The sequence below is a fragment of the Solea solea genome, chromosome 21, assembly GCF_958295425.1.
Source record: "Solea solea chromosome 21, fSolSol10.1, whole genome shotgun sequence".
In the NCBI taxonomy this organism is placed as follows: domain Eukaryota; kingdom Metazoa; phylum Chordata; class Actinopteri; order Pleuronectiformes; family Soleidae; genus Solea; species Solea solea.
This window is the reverse complement of record NC_081154.1, coordinates 15332998-15356388: the sequence shown is the minus strand read 5'-3', so window position 1 is coordinate 15356388 and position 23391 is coordinate 15332998. Positions and strand designations below refer to the sequence as shown.

Below are 23391 nucleotides of genomic sequence, written 5' to 3'. Positions count from 1 at the left end.
CAAAGGCAATCATGAGAAACTAATGCCATTTTCCCTCCGACACAAACAGCTTCCACCTTAAGCCGTTTTCCTCCCTAAAGCTTCTTTCTCTTCATGATGAATATTGACTGCTCAGAGCAGCTTAGTGCCGGCCACCTTAATGCCAGACTATAGACTTCAGTGAAGCCTAATCTTGATTAAGTTCAGTGAAAGACACTCACCAATACAATCTCCAGTCTGCCATTCCAGACACTGGCCATAGGGAAAAGAGATGACATAGGCCGTGGAGTCGACGCAGCGATGGGCGCTGCCGCACCACATGCACTCCATGGTTGGGCTGGTGCAGTTGGCGCAGGTGGTGTGCAGCGAGCACGGCTTTTTGCAGGAAGGACGGGAACTCTGATTGGGGTTTCCTAAACATGCAGAGAGAGCAGGATGGAATAAAAAGACAAGATGATTCACAAGGTAGTTTTACCAGCGAGTTTCAATCATAAGGAGCATTCAGACTGAGAGGCATGTGTAGAAATCTGTATTAAATGGGATTTCAGACGACCTCCAAAATGTGAAATGTGGGAAAAAAACATTTAATCCATTGTTTTTTGTTGTGTTTGTTAGCTGAAGCCCTTTAAAATCAAAATGGGCTAAAATCTGGATTTGTAAAAATCTGATTTGAATCTGATTCATTGCAGATCAGGTTTGATTGTTCACATTCATAAGTGCAAGTGTCTTGTCACCTGAACGCGACTGCCCTCAGAAACCACATGCATGCACACATGTACTTTCTGCAAAGGTCATCTACAACAAGATTAGACGTCATATTTCAGAGGCCACTCAGTCCTGAAGCAGGATATTTGAAAGATATCATGTACCTTTATCTTTGCCCTTTTTGGGCTCTACAGAAATTGAAGGTATAGCACATTTGTGGGTGAGATAGATATGTGGGTGAGATAGATATATATATATATATATATATATATATATATATATATATATATATATATACATATATATATACATACATACATATACATATATATATAGATACACATACATACATATACATATATATATATATATATATATATATATATATATATATATATATACATACACATACATACATATACATATATGTATATACTGAAGTGACAAAAATCTGACTTGAGCATGAAAATTTAGTAAAATTTCACATTTGAGTAACATTAATTAAAAAAAAATGTCCCAACTGCAAATGAATAAAAAGATATTTTTCATCTCATATTATTTTAGCCTTAATGGACATGAAACACTGTCCGTTGTCAGGAAACGTTTGACATTGAATGTCATTAATGTACTGTCTTGAAGTAAAAAATAAATACAAAATCTTACTATACTGAACATGATTTGCATCTCACCGGTAGCTTTTTCACAGATGAGGCCATGGGCAGTGGCGGTGCATGGATTGGCTCTCAGGCCTGACACCTGGGGCTCCTCCAGGTAGGCACAGAAACCAGAGTCACTGGGCTCACCGGGCAACCAGCGCAGGCTGCTGTTAGTGAAGGGGGTCATGTCCTCCCAACCCCAGTATGACACGTTAATTTTCCTCAGGCCCACCCACGGAGACAGCCGCTGTGGAAACATGGCAAAAGGCTCAACACACGCAAGGCTTAGGATACATTTTTATAATGTGCTTTAGTCATGTGGTATTAGACGGGAACTGATACTGTGTTTGCAACTAGGGACCAAAGATACCATTAAAAGTCTACTGAAATACATTTCACAGATGTGATTACTCATTTGCCTTCAGGGTCCAGCTTTAAACAGAATAAAAAACATTATGGGAAATGGCAGCACGTCAAGGTTCTGTATGGAACAAACACACTGGTTTTCAGCCCAGCAGACAGACAACTAATGAAATCTTAATGAATACAGCAGCGTGACCAAAGTAAAATCATCACAGGATTTAACCATTTTCTTTTCCTACAGGAGAAAATGAAGCTCCGCCGAGATGAATGCTTGTCAAAATGTGCATTTCATTGTTTCCATTCAGGATGGAGAAGCTTGAAGGATGATGTTAGAGTCCGTTTTTCCATGAACAAATCACATTTTGTGGATTAGATTTTAGAAACTGTTCTCAATTATTCTTTTGGACCGAGGAGACGGCTTCAAGGTTGAAGTGAATCACAAAAATCCTAAAAGATGGTCAATAACAGAAACTCAATCATTTTTAACTTTCATCACATCATGATTGATTAGAAACCTCAAATTAGGAAAGGAAAATTAAAGCTACACTGTGTCTGATTTTTGCTTTGAGTAAAAAAGAGACACAGCAGTGAGCATGTTATATACTGTCTGAGCTTATGATTGCTCTTCCAGACAGTGAGTCATTTGGCCCTGGTTTATTACAGTACACAAAGGAGCCAGAAGAAAATGTGACTGACAAAATGTTACTATGCACAAAAACAAAACGAAAGAAGGTGTCATTATCAGTGACAAACTCATGCGTAATATCGCAGAAACAAGTCCGTCGAGGTCTGTTATTGCAATCTACTTGTCATTGCGTCAGAGTTAAAAAAGAGAACTCAGTTTGAGACACAGACAGTGGGGAAAAAAATTATGATAAACACTTGAAAGGCAAAAATGGCATGAGCTAAAAGCAGAGCCACAATCAGACAAAATCACTCAGTGTGCATGGACTAAAATTATCAATTCTGAGTTACTGAAAGAATAAAACAGTTGAAAACATACTCAACCACAAAGTTCCGGTAGATGTCATTTTATTTCAATTATTTGAGTTACCTTGTCTAGTTGCTGGAGCTTCTTCAGCTCCTCGAGCACAAAGTCCACTTGTTTGGAGTTGGTGAGAGAGGCTATGTTTCCGTTGAGGTTCTTGCAATAGTGTTGTGCATTGTCATAACTCTCACGGCTGGAGTTGATCCTCAGGCAGGCCTCCCCCACCTGGCTCCAGCCCTCACTGCACTGCTGGGCTGGAAGATAGATTTATAGTGCGGTCGATATAAAAGCACAGAAACCATAAGTCTACTCTCCTACGGCCGTTGCAGGTTGAAAATACTTTGGCAGAACTTGGAACAGGTGGGCCAAAAAAAATATAGGCCATTATACCAGAGCATTTTCTTAATACTTCTCAACAGGAAGCTCAGAAGAAAAAAAAAGAAAAAAAAGGCAGCAAGTAGTGAGCACAGGCATGAAAGCAGAAAGCACAGATTGTATAAAGTCTGCTTTCTCCCAAACCACAGGGGACAAAACATTTAGAGGGTTACAGTGTATGTGTGCGGCAAGTAATGTGGCCTCATTTGCCTTACAACGATGAATGATGGAGCAATTTCGGAGGCTAAATTGTCTGTTACTTACTACTTCCCATATAAATATGACTGGATGCTCATTTAGATGTAGTGTATGCATTTTGTGTTTGTGAATCAGGCAGCAACTACATTTTTAGGAAGCACAAACACACACACACAAGGTTTGTATCTTCCAACGCCATAACATATCCATATGTAATGAGGCTAAAGGTGGCCAAAGGTAGTTTATTTATTTAGTCTGTTATCTAAACTGTGCTTTTTTTTCTTCACAATTTTGGAATGCACCATTATATATATGTATATATATATATATATATATATATATATATATATTTTATATCCCTTCTTGAACCTACAGTCTAATCTATCTGCAGTATTTAAAAGACACGGTTCTCGATTTTTAAAAAATAAGAAGTATCAATCAATCAATAACCCAACAACACAGTACAAGATTTCTGTGTCACCCAACGCAATTAATCATAATTTATGTGGAAAACTGTGTCGTAACAGTAGTATCCACCTTCATTGTACTGGTAAAGGTAAAGGACGACATCTAGAAAGTTCTGTACATTTCAAATACAATAAGAACTAATTCTTAAAGAATGAAAAGACATTCAATTAATATTATCATTGAATCTTAAGGCTTTTATAATAAAATGTATGCATGTGTGTTTGTGGGGATTCAAAAACAGCTTCTTTCTTACCGGGCAAAGCGTGGCACTCAGACTGGTTCTGGTCCCACTGACAGTTGGGATTCAGTGAGCAGCTCTTGCAGTTGGCGAGCTTACTGCACACCTGCTCGTTCCGCACTGGACACTCGGTGAAGTTTTTCACATTCTACAACAGCAGAGGGGGAACACAGCAGAGACAGGTCGATGAGCTTTAAGTTTAACACGGCTCCGGAAGTTGTCTCATTAGTCGAATCGATGTCCTTGTGAAAACAAAATCCTCTTTTATTCACTAAGAGTATAACAATAATCTATTATTCCAAAATCCCCAGCTCACAGTATCCAGAGGATAAGTGTAAATGAGTGTGTCTGTGTGTCTCTGAGTGAGTGTTTTCAGCGAGCTCGACACAAGACCAGAAGTGCTTTGGTGCCCCCTGTTGGCTGACTTACAGATGTACAGTTGCTGATAGCAGAGATGCACTTTTTGTCGTCACACCACTGGCACCCGTTGGTGTTGGCTGTACAGCTGGCACAGTCAGAGAACCGGTAGCACCGCTCATCCACCGTGACTGAAAAGAGAAAGACAGAGCAAAAATGGGACCAAATGTTTATATCTATATTTATATATATATATGTATCTTTTATGACAGCTCTATGTAAAAGAAAGAAATCATGTATGTGGGAGTTCATTTTTATGAAGTGTAGCTACAAATAACACAGAGTCAGCTCCAACTGTGATGTGTGACCACCCCAGATACTTTCCTGCACCAAAGAAGATAGAGAATATAAAGAATCTTCTTTGGCAAATTTGTGTCATTTAGATAAATGTGAATGAAGTATTTCAAACATCAGTCACAAAAATTACACACATCAAGCAATGGACCCACAACTCGTGTGTGCCTTGGTGTATATTTGATCAGAATGAGAAAGTGAATGACAAAGTAACATTAACTTCAGTTTTCAGAGAGAAAAGCTGCCAAACATTTTTAATGTTTGGCACATGAATTAATTAAGATTTTATAAGATGAGCATTTTACTAAGTGGCTAAAACCAGTTGTTGGGCACCAGGGGGGGAACTCTCAACGCAGTCAGTGCTGAACTGGTGTCAGTACCTCATACAACCCCAAAGCATCCCTTCAATCTTCATGATAAACTCACTGCTAATTTTGACATTTATGTAGTGAGATGACATTTTAATTCTTTCTAAGAGAGAGATGAGGAAAAGCAAATTGTTCACACTTGTAATGCGTGTGCTAAAGGTTCAGGTGTTTTTCTCACCAGGTGTAGGGGGGCAGAATGGGGCAGTGATGAGGCTTCCATTAGCCATGCTGGGTTCCCAGGAGATACAGCGGCTTTTGGTCCAGATGCAGCGGACCCCTGGCCCAGCTTTGACACACCCTTCCTCTGCCAAGAAGGCTTGGCAGCTGGGGGGCCGGTACACAAGCACATCATTGAGCAGCACACCAGAGAAGCCCCCAAAGACATACATGGACCTAATGAAGGATACAAATGAGAAGAGGGTAAACAACAATAACAATAAACAAGTGCAGGCTCTTTTTGGGTTATCCGCACATATAACATATACGGTGATGACAGGAAAGTTTCTGTTTATGAACCCCACAAAACAAGATACTAAAACATTAACAGTATTTAATTTCATTATCATTGCGACAAAGATATATTTTCAAAACAGACATTGCCTTCACTAGTTAATGTAGATTAATATAAAAGTAAACGTAACTGCAGCAAAAACTAAAATACAAATACGAGTTAAAAACATGTGCAAGATGCTTTTGATTGATACAGAACAGCCTTTTCATGTACCTCTAATGTTACAGTTTTATTACCAGCTTGGAGCTATGGATACTGTATAAATTGTTAACAACTCCTATTTATTATTGATGTTCAACAACACATGCACTACCCAAATATCTAATAAATAAAAAACGACTTTATTTTTTAATTTCAAGACAAGAAAAATAGCATCTTAAGACCGAAGCTTTTAAAATGACTTTAATTTAATTTACTGTGTGTGTGTGTGTGTGTGTGTTTTGAAAGACTTACCCATTGCTAACGACAGCAGAGTGACCAAAGCGGTTGACATCTCTGTGCAGGTCTGGTTTAGGCAGACGCCTCCACTCATCACAGGCTGAGGACAACAACACAACAGAAAACCATGTGTAAAAGAGTATTCCATTTGCCTTGGCGCTTGCATGTTTACTTTAGTTATTTTCCCCAACTAGTGCTTGCTTTTATAATTTTAATCACTGGTTCTGGTAAGAAGTGGATAAATATAAGGAGTTGATGTTGAAAGTGGGGGGAAAAAAAGATTCTAATCAATTAGGGCCCTTAAATAAGGTGGTGAAGCACATTTATTAATCATTACAAACTAACTGAAGCAGTTCGAAGAAGTTTCTAGGGCAGGAGTTTTTAAATATATTAGCTGGATAATTAAACCATTTTCCAAGTCTGATGATAACAATAAAAAAAAAATAAAAAAAAATGAGTGGATCATTATTCCGACTGGATGCTTCAAGTCATACCGATGTCGTAGCTGAGGAAGTCAGCGGAGAAGCACTTGGCGCCGTTGCTGAGCGAAGTGTCGTTGTGCGTGTTGCCGCCGAAGATGAGCAGGGTGCCGCTGAGAAGAGCAGCCGAGTGCAGGTACCGCGGAAAGCCACTCTCTCTCAGGATAAACCTGGAACATATGCGTGACGGGGAGCGTCAAGGACACACTCACAAGAATCATGCGTGACGGAGTGTCATGTGCACAGGCTAGAATGCATGATTGACAAAGAGTGCGTATATGTGTTGATTCACCATGTCCTAGTGTTGACATCATAGCGGTAGAGGTCATCGACGAGGCCGTATTTGTTGGCAGGCAGAGCCTTGTAGCCTCCGTGGACGTAGACACTGCCGCTGGCGCTGTCGTATGTGCTGCTGTGGCCGTAACCTCCTTGTGCAATCGCACCTTTGGTCTCAGGTACCAACCACGTGTTGGACCCTGATGAGAAAATACATATGAAGGGAGCTTTTAATGAATATGTTATTAAAAGAAATAAATATTTAATTTTCCTATTACTATGCAACATGTTAATTTTATTGCACATGGGTTTGTAAGGAGTTGAAATAATTATGGAATAATTATATATCATTAGGTGCACTTAACAAATTCTGTTTTTGATCAATGGTTTACTCGTTACAACACATTGAAACATGTCACAACACTGGATCAAGTAACTAGTTTTACTGTTATGACAGACCTAACACAGGCCATTATAATGTGAAAGCTATTTTCACATGAATCAAGTTGACTAAGTGACAAACAAAGTGTCAAAGCTGTGAAAGCTGCGACTCACTCAGGTTGTACTCCTGAATGTTGCTGATGTAGCTGTAGATGGGGGAGTAGCCAAATATGACCAGCATGATGGCCTCGCCGCCCTCCAGCAGGACGCAGTGAGCGGAGTGACCCTCCACGGCGTAAACCTGGGCCTGAGCCGGTGGGCCAACCACGGGGTTTCTCCTCTGCCACACTCGACTGGGCACGTTGAACACCCACAGCTCGTCCGTCACGTTCCCCCAGCCGGCTTCCAGTTTCCCACCAAACATGTAGATGTCATCCTGAGACAAAGGGGAGAGTGGGTTCAGTGGTTTTCAGGGTGTAGCCGGGCATGCAGAGAGGCTGGTGATGCAATACAGTATATGAAAACACGATGATATAAAACGAAAGTGGTGAGAGTCGGTGGTTGTTTGTCTATGTATGTGGTCCTGCGGTGGACTGGTGGACTGTCCATCGCCCTTTCTCAGCTGACATTGGCACAGGAGGATAAAGTGGTAGAAGAAGGATGGTTATGAAAGTTCCTTTTTTTAAATTGTGGTTGACACTCAAATTACAAGCATTAGCATTGCTGTCTCAGCTACCTGTCAGATTCAAGATTCATTTTAACATTCCTCTTTCTCTGTACATCTCACAACTTCCACCCCTACTCTAAATTTAGTGTTTCCCAATTTAGTTTTACATGAAGATCCACATTTTAAAAAGGTGACAAAAAACCACATAATAATGTAAATTGTGACATGAGCACATTTGTGAATAACACTTCTGTTTTTACTGAAACACATTACTGTAAGATTTAATATAAATAAAAGTAAAAAGAACACGTTTCTGGGAATGACTGGTCTAAATCTAGCCCCTTGTTCCTCGGAACAACTGTTTTCCCAGGAGAATGTCCAAATTTTAGTGCATTTCTGAGAATAAACAGCCTTATACACATGAATTCTTTTCAATGAAATATGTCTAAAGTAATTTTATTTTATCTCCTTACAAACTTGTCCCTCAGCTCTGAGACATATGATATATTATGATCATAAACTGTGTCCCTTTGAAAGTAGCTGTATTTTCCTTCTGTCTGAGCGGTCTCAGACACATAAACTTTCTTCTCCATTTTCACCTGCTCAAATGATCCTTTCCTTCCTACGAACACTTGCTGTTATCTGAATCCTTTCGGTGCCTTAAGAGCTTGAGGTATTTTCTTGTGGTTAAGTGTGTTTACCTGGTAGGCAGCAAGTGAGTGGCCATATCTTGGCACTGGGCCACTATTGATGGGAACTGTGTTCCAGATGCCACTCTCCAGGTTGTAGCTACAGAGGAAAACAACACATCATTACACACTTTCATTCATGCATAAAGAACAGAAAACACATCAAGTTTTCTTTAAACCTTATTTTAAATGAAGTATACAAATTAGGTCATCAAGACACAAACAGTGCTCCTGTTTAACTCTGTGCTTTGCCGGGTAATTTGTGGATAAATTAATGTTTCATTTTACAGGACGGTGTGATGAACACAAGATGCTTCTGGAGCCGAGGGTCACATTTCTGTTTCAATTTGAAGGAGATCTGTATTAATTTTCCACAAGCGTGTTGCACCTGGTGATGAGCAAACACGGAGCAGATGGAAAAAGCTTGTCCAAGCAACAGAAGAGGGGGAAATGTCAATAAGCTGTGAGCCATGACATGAATGAGGACAGTCAGCGCTGCATTTTAGCTGCAGAACCAACCAGGTGTACAGAATTCTAAATGATCGCTGTAGTATTTGCATTCTCAAGTACAGCTGATAAAGAAAAAAACAGTCCAATGGGTAACAATGGGTCGCATTCTTCTCTACAGGAATTTGTGCAAGAGATATGCTGAGAACCTTTTCACCACTTCCTATTCTGACAATCATTTCTGAGACTAAATTTAGGAATTGAAAACTATTTTTTTTTGCAATAGTGAAGAAAAAGAGAAGTCAATACAGTACACGTACAGTACACGTACGTAAGTAACATGAAGTTATTATTATTATTATTATGTGCTAACGACAATAACAAAATCTATATGGAACAATAAACACACACTAAAATATTATTGTTAACTCTGAACTCATTTGCATAGCTGATGATAAAGGAATCAGGTCACCTGTTCAAACAGCGTCTTTATCTTGACAAAACGCATGAAAATTATGTGTGAAATAATGTGCATCCCTGTGCAGTGTTGTTATGGATTTTGTTAAAAAGTGCTGAATAAATGCTATAAATTATGTGACGGTCCCTGGAGGGGGGGAATTCAGAGTGATTTATTACACTCTCTAAAGATACTCTAAAGAAAATGGACAATGTTATAATCAGTTTAACGCAAACTGCATTTTGAGTCACAGAGATGTAATTGAGTTAAGCGATGTATTAAAATGCTCACAGTAATGTCGATTATAATGCATCAGATGTGTATTAGATTAAACAAACTCGATTGGAAGATTGAATAACAGCGTGTTTAACTCTAGCAAACAGTAACATGTGTGGATCAGGAAGGCTAACAGACGACAAGACTGACAACTTTCATCTTTTCAAAACTTGAGTTATTGGGAGGTACATTATTTCAGACAGACTTTCCCACCTGCCTTAAATTGTATCTTTAAAGTCCAAATGTTGCACTAACTGTGTTTGATTTTGTGTGTCTGTATATATTTATATGACCATGTTTAACCCTTAGAAAACAGCATTACGCTGCTTTTTTCCATTACTATGTTAAAGCGTATATACAGAGGCTATAAGAATGTGCAGAATAGAGTGTATTTTTCTTTCATTTTCACCATCTATAGAAACACACCCGAGCAAAAAGCATTTTTTTTTATATCGGATTGAATTCGTGAAATTTGGAAATATGTCAAAGTGCAAAAATGCTTGACTCATTTTTGTGAACTAAAATAAAAATAAAAACAGTACATTTTGTGACTTTTGAACAATTGTAAAAAAATATGCAATATAAATTAACCAGAACTTAGCCTCAACAACACATAAGATGACGAAAAAATGGGATTTTGTAAAGCCTGAAGATATGACGTATAAACACACACTCCAGTATGTCCATATAAGGAGTTGTGTATTATTCCCAAGGCAATTTTACCCAGGGTGAGGGCACTGTTTCAACAACAACAACAACAACTTCGTATGCTGCAAAGATGCCAAAATAAGTCCAAAAGAGAGTCAGGCAATAAACACAATAAAACTTTTGTCAATAACGACAGAGTGCTGCAGAGATGGAGAGATCATCTCAGGTCATCTCTCATCTGTTCGTACTCATCTGATACGAGGAGCTAAATTGGTGTTTTTTTTTAATAACCTGTGGATAAAACTCAACACTCAAATACTTTTCCAGGGATTCTGTGCACTGCGACTCCTTCTGTTGTTTCTTTGGGCTCCAAATTTCAGACATATAATCCTTTGTAAGGATGCTTATACTTTACTGAGCTACCTATATGTTGGTATCATCTCTATGTGCTTCCTGTTTTGTTGTAAAAAAAAAAAAAAATAATGTATTGTGCAAAACATGGTTGTAATCGTGACAAACAGAGACGATATAATAAACAGTTGAGACCTTGCAGACATGCACTGCTCTCTCTTACTTGAGAATCATCTGGAAGGAGCTGTAGTTGAAGGTGTATCCACCCACCACCCACATGACCTTTTCCTGCACCACGGCCTTATGGGACGCTCTGGCAAGTGATGTGCCAAAGGGCTTGACGCTTGGTAGGACCCAGAAGGACTCGGTAGACGGTACAGTTAGAGAGCAGTCTGGACCTACGAGACAAACAGAGACAGACATTACAGCCAAGAGTAAATAATCGAAAAAAAAAACCCACACGTAATGTCAATATGGTGATAAAAATTCCAAAATAAACCAACGGTCTCTGTGTTGTGTGTTGTTTTTTTCTTTCAATTGTTTCTGCCTTTTCTTTTTCTAATTGTGGCTACTTCCTCTAATCTGAGTCATCTACTCTTTCTATTGTGATAATGAACTCATGGTGACACTTCCTGTAATCTCTGAGGCTTATATTGTTAGCCTTGTTCTTCCTTTACCACCGGTTAGTCACCCTGACGGAGGTCACTGTGCTGCGACATATGTGGATTTTTCTTTATCTTTGCCAAGCATTAGTCATTATTACAAAGGCTTACATTTTTTCCACAACAAGAGTGCCTTCCTTGGCCTATTTTACTTCTACTTTTACTTCTCTATACTTTGTTGGCATTTAACTGCATCACCCCTTCACCAAAAAGCACTGCTTGGTATTTTTTTATACAACTATTTTCCAAACAGAGGTGGTTTTTCATTGTCTAATTAAAATGATTTTACTTTACTTACCTGGAACGAAACTATGATCATATCTCACATTTGCTACACTGTATTCTAATCAAGCCATTATGCTTTTACCACAGTGACTAAACAAATGTGCCTTAATCATTATGTCTGTGTATATTTGCATAGGAGACAGAGAGTCTGAAGAGGCTGCATGAATCACTATGCTATGCATGCAGCACAACTATTGAAAAACAATTTTATCCATTAGAAAAAAGGAAATCTGTGCCCAAGTATTCAGCTTCACTGAATGTTTGATGAATTTCGTGAATTGTGAAGCAGCATGAGGCGATGGGACCTGTCTTCTTGTGGTCTTCTTGGTTTCCCTGTGCGTAATGGCTTTATAGTTAGACATTCAGAGGCAGATCGTGCTGCGATCAACAGTGAATAGTCATGAACCATTGGTGACATAAATAAAAAAAAAAAAAAACTGCAGTTAACTAGTAGTACCAAACTTTCCCATTCACACCCCCCCGAGTCTAAAGTAGATACGATAAAAGGGCATCATGACATCATTAAAAGGTCACCAAATAAAAGAAATGCAGTTATTTATGGATTTAAAGAGTGTGGGAAATGTTTTGGGTGATAAGTACACTAGTCAATAAAATATGTCTTTTCATTTTTAGATATTTTAATGCAGAAATGTTAAATATTATCTTTAATGTGTCTACATTTATGATCACATATGTCCCAGACCACCTCTAAATGTGTTTTTTTGTGATCAGATTAAAGCTGAAACAATTAATCGATTAATCCGATTGATTTTTGTTTGTGGACAAAACAAGACATTTGAGAACATCATCATTTCCAGGTTTGACGAACACCGCTCAACATTTGTTAAGGTTTTCTGATTAGGTTTTTGATAAGGTTTTCCGTTTTTAACTGGGACTTTAAGGGCGGAATCGAATGCATATTTTCAAACCTCGTCATTGAAACTTTAAAGAGGAAGCAGGCTGCTCTTCGACTAAAACAAAAGTTTGACCACTCCTTTAAACAAGCATGACTGGGAGGTGTGAATATGATAAACAGTGAGAAAGAATGCCGTGGAGAAAAAGAGCGTGTCTCTGTAATGATTCTGTCAGGTTTAATCAGGCCAGAACATTTGGTTACTTCCAGCTGGAGACCATTAATGATGTAGTGTCACAAGGGCATAATCCACGTGTTACCATCCTGCACTACGACACAGCACAACACAGCTGTTCACACACGTCCAACTGACATGTTCCTCATGACGTCTTACAAAATAATCACCACAGTACACGAGGGAGGAGCAATGACCTTTGTCCAGGCCCTGTTTACAAAAGTGTGTCACGAATGATTCATCACTCTGAGATGGAAACATTAAAAGATGGTGAACTGAAACTCCTCTGCTAGTCACATATCTAAAAAATACAAGATGTAATCCATCAAGCGATAGTTGACTTCGTTTTAGTCCTTAAATGTTCCACTATTTAAAAGAGACAACAGAAAACTTTAATTTCCCTAACAATTGCTGTTAAATTGCCGTTTAGTCACTGTCGTAGTGACGTTGCAGTCACAAAATGTCTATCAATTATTCGATAACGGTGTTGTGTCATAAGATACACTACCTTCCAGATAAACATTAAATTTTCATGCCATTTCTGCAAAAAGTGCATTCTGATGGCAATGAGAAAGACATTATGAGAGCATAAATCCAGATAGTGTTGTTTTCCTATCATTACTTCAATGCAAAACCTGTATTAACATCACAATGAGTGAGTTTAAGACAAAACATTGACTATTTATGTTTAAAAACGGTTGCTAAAACCACACTGGATGCAATACAATTTATTTAATGGATTATTTAAATTTTGATCATCAGATTTAAAGATGGACTTAGATGCAACACGACTTGCAGATGGATTTTAATGGTTAGATCACATCTTATCATATGTCGCATGTGACGATAAAGGTCATAATGGAACAATTTATTAATAAAACAGTTAAATATAGGAAAGGACTGTTAAACTATTTTTAAATAGGTTCACACAATGTGATTAACCCTATCAGCTCCATATTTCTCAGTAAAGTGGCGCTTAGATGTCGTGTGAGCCCGCAATATTCCCACACCTGCACATAGGAAGTGGTTTGTTTTATGCCAAAAGAGATAGAGGGGCAACAGTAACATTCTGCTAATAATAAAGTTAGATGCCTGCAGACAGGTTGAAGTATGAGAGACAAAAACAAAGAATCTCCCCCAAAAAATATTGCATAAGTAAATTGTGTTGCTTTAAAAACCCAGTAGTTAAATGTTTACTTGTCCCTGCACACTCATGCTCCCACAGTCTGGTCTGATAGTATTGCTTGACAGAGACCATTTTCAGATGAAGGATGCAGCATACAAATAACGTTATATCATTTCTGTCCATGAGATCAAACAGAGGCAGAATAAAATCAACAACGACACAAAAAAAAAAATTACCAAATTCTACATACTGCAGCTTAAATGGCTACATGCCAACCCACTGATTGGTTTCATCACCAACTTTCCATAACAATGTAGTCTGTATTTCTACATGAAACATTGGAAACGACATGTAAGATGCAATGTAGCGTTTGGCGAGGGTCATCTCTTACCTTGCCAGCTGTCATTGCAAACACACAGCTTCTCTCCAGTCAGGTCACAGTAGCCGTGGTCGGGGCTGCCGCAGTTGTTCCTGCAGTAGGGGATGTCACAGGCCTCGCCTTTCCAATACTTGTCACATTCACAGTACACTCTGCTGGCGACTGAGTTCCCAGGTGTGCATTTCCCATGGCCAGAGCAGTTGTTGGGACAAGAGTTGATCCTGGACAAAAGGGAAAAAAAAAAAATACTCAAAACTGATACGTAATATTTATAGGCCACACACAGACTTGGGGACTGAGGGAGATTAATGAGTAGCGTTGAGATCTTGGCAAAAGTGAGGGAGACACAAAGGGCTGGCAAAAGATGAAGAATTATTGAGTCACTGGTGCAGTAGTTTTTTAATTTCTGCAGAGGTTCTCTTGTGACAGTCTCTCTGTCGCATTAATGTTGCATGCAGAAACATGTCACCTCTCATTAAGAGTAGGGAGACACAGAAAGACATGGGAAATTCTAGATGAGAATAAATTAAATACATTCAAAAGGTGAGGGCTTCACCTCTAGTTTACCCCATGCCTGTTTTAAATCAGTTGTGGAGGGTGAATACTTACGAGTAAAATATTTCAAATCCTGTCAGGTTATAGGCAGCATCACTGAAAAAGTGTAGTAGTGCGTAGCCTGAAGTCGTCTCGACCTCAGGAACGGTCTCATTTCCTCGTACCTCTGGCACGATAAGACCACTACAGGGAGAAATAAAGCAGAACATGGCATTACTTTTTCACAACTCGCCCTGAACTGACACCATCCATTTATAAATGTTTCAGAAACACATTTCACCTCACCTGAAAACAGCAACCAAAGGAGCATAGATGGAGTCTCCGTCATAGACGTACATATGGTCCCAACTACATTCTGTGGCAAAGTGGTTGAATCTTAACCGGAGAACTGCGTTTGGACTAAAGAGAGGGGGCAAAAACACAGCAAGACAGAATGTTTTAGGTCTCATAGATGGAAGCAGGACAGATTTGAATGGAAAGCATGATTTGTGTCCTCAGTCAAAACCCCTAAAAAATTATATAGTATTTAGAGTTAAAAAAGATATTTGAAGTGTGGTTGTATGAGGTATTGACACATAATCAGCACTAACAGTGCCGTGCAAGACCTCACTCACACTTACAGCATGGCTGCCAGCAGGGACACACGGAAAAACAAGATTTGAGCCATTTAACAAAAAGGCTCACCAAAATCCATTGACAAAACCAGCTATTCAACATCATGGAACACATCCACTAAAAACACAGATTCTCTCAATGGACTTTGGTGAGAAAGAGAGAGGATTTAACACAATTTCCACTCAGAAAAGACTCATTAGTAACTCAAACTATAACACTTTTTTAACATTGCATTGACCACAGTAAAGGAGAATTATACTGCTCAATATGTTAAAAAAACAACAACAAACATATAATGCGATTGTGTTGATCCTTAATTTACACAAATCAAGGGTGCTCTCTCCATTTGTAACCCGATAACAAAGTTTCCAAACAGCTCTGTCCTCACAGTGACCACTGTTGCCATGACAATTAAAAGCACCCACGGGTCCAGAGGTTGTTGCTTTGTCTAAGCACTCAAATGCAGCTCATCACACAGATTAAAGCTTTACTTTACATTGAATGAGTAACAAAACTGTAATTCTTTCAGCTGATGGGCTTAATTTAATTTAATTACATCAGTCTGTTTACATTCTTTAATTAAATCTAGCTGCACAGGCTCAGCTTTCGGAGAACGTCGTCATTTAGAAGAAGAACTTACTAGCCCTCAATGAGCCAGGTGCACTTTGTTTTGTACTTGTAGTTAATTGGACCATCAGTGAGGTATCCTGAGGGCTCCATCAACCTGAAAACAGAAACAAAATCAACAGTAGATTTAGGACAATCAAGTAACACAGTAACACAGTAACACACAACACAAGGTCACATTTACACGTGGTCCTTGCATATTCCAGAGCTTTTACAAATAAGGTAAATTGTGAAATAGAAAAAAAAATGAAAATAAATATAGATGTACTTCATGGTTTTCAATTTCAGAAACATAATCCTTAACATAATTCAGTGTAAGTCTGAAAGCAGCTTGTGGCTGATAATGGGGGTGGGGGGGATTTCATTTTCTTTGAGTGTTATGCCAACTGGTTTCGTCACTGCTTACAGCACCGTCACCTTGCTCTCTATGCAAGGACAAGCAGAAGTGTTCCACATCATCACCACACAAGTAGAAAATATCTTTGACCATGAATGGTAAAGCTTAATTTTTGCATTTCTTTCTAGTGATGAGGAGAATCCTCTCTGTAGAGCCTGCATATCACACATGGCTTTATATTACTGTGTTTGAAAACCATTAGCAAAATCTCTCCAACTAACATTTGAAACTAGTGCAGAGTTTGAGGGGCTTTCCGTCCCTATCCCAGCACACACTGTCAACAGGTGGGACACATTGTGTCTCAGCAGGACGTCAGACTATGACGATTCAACACATCTGGAGCAGCAATGTAGATGAATCTGCCAATGTTTGAGATCAAAACATCCCTGCTTTCCACATGTTTAAAAATCTATCAACTCTGACAATAACTGATATGATAAAGTGCCATTTTGTAAAGACATTTTTTGGGCCTTTAATAGATAAAACAGCTGAGCATGGGAGTGGAAAACAGGGCAGATATGCAGCAATAGACCGCAAGATGGACCCAAACCCAGATTACTGCTCAAGGTCTCAGCCTGAGGCCTTTTGTTGTTGTTTTTTTTAACATGAGCTGCACACGTTTCACAGCAAAAACAAAACGCTGCAACGATTAACAGTTTCATGATTATTTAATTAATCAATCGTCAACAATTTTGGCAAGCGCTTTGACCAGTCCGAGAGTTTTTAATGATTAAAACCGGAATTTTCAGCTTCATTAAAACAGATCCATTTTGGACATTTGGGAACATTGTCATTTCAACGTTAGGGAAACATTGATCAACATTTGTAGACCAAACAAGTACTTGATTAATCGAGAAACATGGCGGTTTCAATTTGAAAACAATTGAGTGACCTTTTTAATGATGTTTTTCAAAGGCAACATTCACTCCTGTGTGAAACATAGCAGACGCTCTGCAGCACAACAACAGAGGTGCGTGAGATGAAGTAGACACACACACACACACACACGTCCCCTGTGACGGTGGCCTGATGGGTTACCAGCTCAACCAGTTGATTGTACTCTGCACCATCATCATTTTCTTTTAAATGAGTGCATTTCTTGTTCTGGTACAAAATATCCAGAGATTTTGGACTCTTGTGTCCAATTACGGTGCCATGCACTGCACTCGATTGCAAGAACTTAAAATAACAACAGGTTGGCATTAAACCAAAGGTCAGTGCCTGCCAACCTTAAAGATTCAACCATCTCCTGAAAAGGCCTCTTTTCTTCCCAATCCCCCACTCTGATACTGGAAACTATTTCCAAAGACCACAACAGTGTGTATGCGTGTCTGTGTGCGTGTATCCGTGTGTATCCCAAAAAAATCAGAGCCCCGCACACACACACACCACCCACGGCGCTGTTCGATCATACTAAGAATCAATTGCACATAATGAGGAGACAGATTGCCTCTAAACATTTATCTCGTCACAGCGGTGCATTTTCTACTTTACAACAGCTTGTACTTGCATAAAACTCATTTAGGATGTCAAGAGATGAGACAAATAATCCATGAATCTACTCAGTGAGTATCTGTCAGCGGATAATAGCAGCGGGGTACTTTGGAAACTTCGTAAACACATAGCGGAATGAAATGGGTGGTCTGAGTAACACAAACTAAACTCTATTCTCTTTTATGTCTCTTTTACACGATGAACATGATATAGTGCGAAAATTACTTTCTACACAGCAATTTTGAAAGGGTAATGGACTTATGATGGATGGTAATCAAAGATGACGGCACGCATGTAATGACGTTCAGTTTCTTTCTCGATGGGCACCATAAAACATCTCTCTAAGCACTGTTGACTTTTTTGTTGACTGCTCCCATTATAACAGCATGAAGTATATTTGATACGGCTGAGGTGTATCGGATTGATTACTCTCACGCACTTTCAAGTTGAAATTACTTCAGTTGGATCTGTGGTTTGCTGATTAAAGTTGGTAAACGCAGATAGATATAATAAAAACAGCAGGCAATGACTTTGGACTGTGCACACATCATACAGCCAGGAATGATGAATTTTTCATGCTGCTCTTTGCACGTAGAGTGGAAATACTATCCTGTGTAAGACTATCAAGGCTCTGTGCTTCATGCCGTTCACATTACCATCATGACGTTCCAGTTTTTTCAGATGAGCCACAGACTTGACCTTTTGGACGCAACTTTCAGGACATGGACGGGGCGAAGCCAACATCTCGTCAACGTTGTACAGTGTTGTGCAGCAGTGTGACGCTGATCGCGTATTAACTCGGGTGCATGCGTGTCTTACTCGACACCAGGAGTTTAAAGTGTTACATTGCAGTTGTTTGTGTGTAGGTGGAGGGAGGTTATTTATTTCCTGACAACATGGCGTGATGACGGTCTTTACAAAACCTCAGATGCATCAGGAGCAAAGGGTAATAACTGTGATCACAACATCTCTGCACCACAAAAGTGTTCCTAAGGTGCACTGAAAAGCCATGGGAGGTGGCTGTCAAAACTCCCAATCAATAGGATGGCAATTTAATTTATACTTTACTGAAGTTTGAACATTTATTCTGTGATTGCCTGCCATTGTTTTCTCGCCTGGTCCTCCCGCCTATAGTGCTGCATCAACTCTCACAGCATATACAAAATCAGCTGTCTGCAGTCTTTTGCTAAAACACATAATGGATATAATTTAAAAGTCAAAACTTAATTTGGGATCATCATACAGGCTTTGAACCTTAGGTTCCTGATCACATGTCGGTAAAGCATCATCTTTTAACATTACTTCAAAATGAAGTCACTGAAAATAAGCATCAGGTCTGGTTAATATTTGCAAGCAGCCGAGGCCCAACGTCTGAAAAATGTGCTCAAACTTTTGAACCCCTCTGTACGGTTTATCTCCAGTGAATATGGATCACTTTCAAACAACTGACTAAAATATGCCGCAAGCAAAGGGAGAAACATACAAATCAGCTCAGGGAAATTCAATCCGCAAAACCTCTGATGGATGAAGATGTTACATCAATTTTAAGAAGATATCAAACCCTACCTTGCTTTGTCGATCTAAGATCAGAATTTTGGACTTCCTTATCAGAGAATACAAACGCAATGAATACTTCAATAAAGTTCTTATTTAATTCTTATATAAAATACGGAGAAACTGTGATTTGCATTTTTCTTGTTCTTGTTTGATCACTAATTATAATATTATCCCATATTTCCCAAATCATGATTATCCCACTTATGGAAACTTATTCTGAGTGCTTTTGGTGCAGTGTGCAACAATATTGCATATTGTCCCATCCCAACCACTAAGTGGGTTTCCATGAGCCTGTTTTTATGTGAATTTTGATTTGGGCATGAAAAAAAACCAGTGAAATATTGCATAAAATTAATCAAATCGAAGATGACGGTAAGAGATCATGTGACTGGAATATCCTTCCAGGTTCTGCATTTCACTGCACTGGAAAAACATCAGAAATAGTGTGCGACAGGAGGGATTTGAGGACTGATGGAGAAACCTCGTCTAAGTGCTGAATAGTCAATAATAATTTCCATCATCACAGATTTTTGACCACAATATGGGATAATATTGCAAATTGTCCCATCCCAAGCACTAGGTGGGTTTCCATCAGCTTGTTTTAGGGGCATCTAAATAGAAACTCTCAGAAAACAAATTGTATAATCTTAAATATCGCTTAAAGGTTATGCTTGAGACAGGTCAAAAGTTGGAATATTGGTAAGTGAAGTTAACTTAAACATCACTTTATTATTATTATATGCCTCTGGTAAAACATTGGGAACATGGAATGAGGGTGGAACTGTGATTGTGAACTGATGGGGAAACCACAATATTCCTTGACTTAGAGCCAGAAGCAAATGCTACAAATAATAAATAATAATTTACGTCATCAAGTTCGTATCCTTCTGGTGAGCCACTTTGCGCCACCTACTGTTCACGCCAGGAAACAGCAGACGATGGAAACAGTATACATCTACATATACATGAACTTCTTAAAAATTAACTTACTACACTACTATTGATTTTAATGGCAACCTCATGGGAGCCACAGACGGTGCTGTTTGGTGGATACGGGGCATGTAATGTGGATCAGGTGTGATCCTGGATGGCTCCATTTCTGATGTTTTAACAGTGACAGTATGTGTTGTGCTCCAGACCACAGATGGAACAGTGCAGCTCCAGAACTGATGCATGATGTGCACTTACTTGAACCTCCCTTGGCAGTGCTGACACTGGTCGCCGACCCATCCTCGGTCACAGATGCAGGATCCGTTTATGCATTTTCCAGAGAGGCAGTTTTTATCACACGGTTTGGCCGGGGAGGCGTGCGTGAAGAACACAAAGTAAAACAAAACATACACCACCAGGTATCGGCTGATCCCACGCAGATTTCCGTGGGTGGCCACTTTAGGTCCAAAGAGAAAGAGTTGAGTCTTACAATTCCCTGCAGGATCCATGTTCGTCCCCAGGTCTCGACCAAGCCGAGGGGAGACACCGGGGCCTTTTAGGTCTGCTCTGGGAGGAAGCCTCGGCTACTCAGGCTGTTCCACTCATAAAAAAGAAGTCCTGCATATTCGCTGAGTGTTATGCATAGTCACATTAGAGCTCGACTAACCCTGCTCACAAAGCTTTGAAGAAATGGCTAGTAAAATGCAATGTCTTTGGAAACTGCCTGGTTAACCGCATGCATAGATTCGGAGTGGGAGGAATTCCCTTCACCCAACCTCTTGCTGGAATAACGTAGCGAAAAAGCAGCGAACCATCTATTAAAGCTATTCCGGGCGCTGCTGTGAAGACAGTGACATACAGCAGCTAGCACATGATCTGTTTATTCTGCCCGTGTAAGCTTAGCGTCTCCGCTGCTCGGCATCCGCGAGGCTATGTGACGTCGCTGCGCTGATTCAGAACCATTCCTTTCCAAACGCCGTCTGAGCAGCCATTTTAACGCGTAAACAAACCCTCAGGCTGGAGCAGGGATTTGTGGTCCGGACACAAACCGCTACAGCGGAGCTGGCGACTCTTCCCCGCCGAAGAACAAAGGGGCTGCGCTGGTTGTAGCTCTGCCGCCGCCACAGTGAAGGCTGCCGCAGTCAACATGGATGTGGGGAGATGTGGGAACTGGAAGGCTATTCCTGCCGACTAGAGGGGGGCATTGAGCAAGCACTTTGAAGTGTTGTTGGTCTTCTCACAGCGGTGTTAGCGGCTTCAAAGATGAACTTGGCTGGTCAAAGTGCGCGAGGGCGTCTCCTTGTGTTCCGGTGAAATAAATAAATGAAGAAAACATCCGCTGTTGTTATGAAAACATGACCAGAAGAGGCAGCCGGTGGTGGACTCCCCTCGCGCGGCGACACCAGAGACAGCTCCTCAGGTTGGAGAAAACTAAACACTGGCGGCGCATGCGCACTGCAACTCTGGACACTGGTTCTCTTTTTAAAGGGATAGTGTGACTAATGTGCGAGGCTGTACCAGGGGCCGTACAATGCGGCATTTAAAAACACTGACGAAGCCTGGAGACGCTTTTCAGGTCAAGGATGATCTAAACACACACTTATGACTGGTCATACAAAATATATACATATGTATAAAATAGAAATAGAAGCTTTTTATTACTGGTTTATTCATGTTTTTGTCTCTGTTTGTCATGAACTCTGCATATTAATAAACAGGGTAAGGGTAGTTATCATCTTTAGTCCATGATGTGATGATACAATGGGCTCCCTAAAAAGAAAGCACAAAAACACACACACACACACACAATCACTAGATTAGAGTTGCAACAAGTAACTTAGGTAAAACATTATACAATGTTTAAAAATAATAAAACAAAACAATTAGACAGCTAACATAAAAAGCATTAAAATAATTAATAAATATAGTTAATATAAAAAAGAATAAACATCTGTCAATTGTTTGATTAATACATGATTGGCGTTCATCAGTGAGACCTTGTATATTCAGGTGTGAACCTCTGAACATCTAGTGTAAAACTACAGATTTGACCACAGAGATACTCTAGCCGTAGTTTGGAAACATCTCAAAAATTATTAGCAGACATATTATTATCTTTTAATTCACAAGAAATCAATAATCCAAAGAAATTATTTTTATTCCAGTGTTAGAAAGTGTCAATCTACTAAATAATACTTGACAACACATTCCAAAATGAATAATGAAGACTCCATATCCACATGTAAACATTATAGTCCTTCACCTATAAATGATAACTTGAAATGACAGTCGAGGTACTGACACATAGTTCGTGCTGATGGCACTGTGCATGCCCCTGCATACCCACTTCCTCTAAAGCCCATCAAGCTCACTCACATAGCTGCCAACAGGGACATAAGGAAAACAGATTTTAGCCAAATAAAGGTTCACCTTGTAAAATCTACTAAGTGTACGTTATCGTAAGAATTATGTTCACCCCTTTATCTTGCTGTTAAACAGCCTTATCCGACAGTTTCTTCACTCTGTAAACTGTAAAAATCCTCGCACCAAAGCCCTTAGAAAGAATCTGTGATTTGTATATATCATAATACATTGGAGATGTTGATCCACTGTTGCCTCCACCAGTAAGTTCAAATGTGTTATTTTGTGATTATGTTTAAAATCCTTGATTTGGATTTATTGAAGTGACACAAACTTACTGAAAGAGGCAGCTGTAGACCCACAACTTCTGGGACTTTGGTGCTTTACTAACATTAGTTTCCAGGGCTGCCAATGAGAAATAGGGGTGAACATATTCTTAAGATGTAACTAAAGCAAGTTAACAGTCTACAGTATGTGCCAGTGCCTCATACAACCACACTTGAAAAAAGCTGAACTATCCCTTTAACTGGAGGATGTCAACAAAATCACGAAATAGCAAGTGATGTTGTCTGACTGATTCAGCAAAGCTCAGGATGGAGGGCATGAATTAACAGCCACAATTGCTCTGCTGAACTTAAGTGTCAGC

At 39.5% G+C, this 23391-nt stretch overlaps 1 protein-coding gene across 1 annotated transcript in view; it reads right to left on the bottom strand.

Annotated features, from left to right (window-relative positions):
• Window positions 1-21810, bottom strand: part of atrnl1b (attractin-like 1b) — a 70727-nt gene extending 48917 nt beyond the window's left edge. The window contains exons 1-17 of the mRNA XM_058620653.1: window positions 20643-21810; window positions 16020-16103; window positions 15050-15163; window positions 14819-14947; window positions 14222-14430; window positions 10893-11067; window positions 8503-8590; window positions 7309-7570; window positions 6770-6953; window positions 6493-6647; window positions 6014-6098; window positions 5228-5442; window positions 4400-4518; window positions 3986-4118; window positions 2758-2945; window positions 1374-1587; window positions 201-392 (exon numbers count right to left, since the gene is read on the bottom strand). Coding sequence (XP_058476636.1) covers window positions 201-392; window positions 1374-1587; window positions 2758-2945; window positions 3986-4118; window positions 4400-4518; window positions 5228-5442; window positions 6014-6098; window positions 6493-6647; window positions 6770-6953; window positions 7309-7570; window positions 8503-8590; window positions 10893-11067; window positions 14222-14430; window positions 14819-14947; window positions 15050-15163; window positions 16020-16103; window positions 20643-20893 — 2797 coding nt within the window. The 5' untranslated portion in view covers window positions 20894-21810. The remainder of the gene's footprint in view (window positions 1-200; window positions 393-1373; window positions 1588-2757; window positions 2946-3985; window positions 4119-4399; window positions 4519-5227; window positions 5443-6013; window positions 6099-6492; window positions 6648-6769; window positions 6954-7308; window positions 7571-8502; window positions 8591-10892; window positions 11068-14221; window positions 14431-14818; window positions 14948-15049; window positions 15164-16019; window positions 16104-20642) is intronic.
• Between the last annotated feature and the right edge of the window lie 1581 nt (window positions 21811-23391).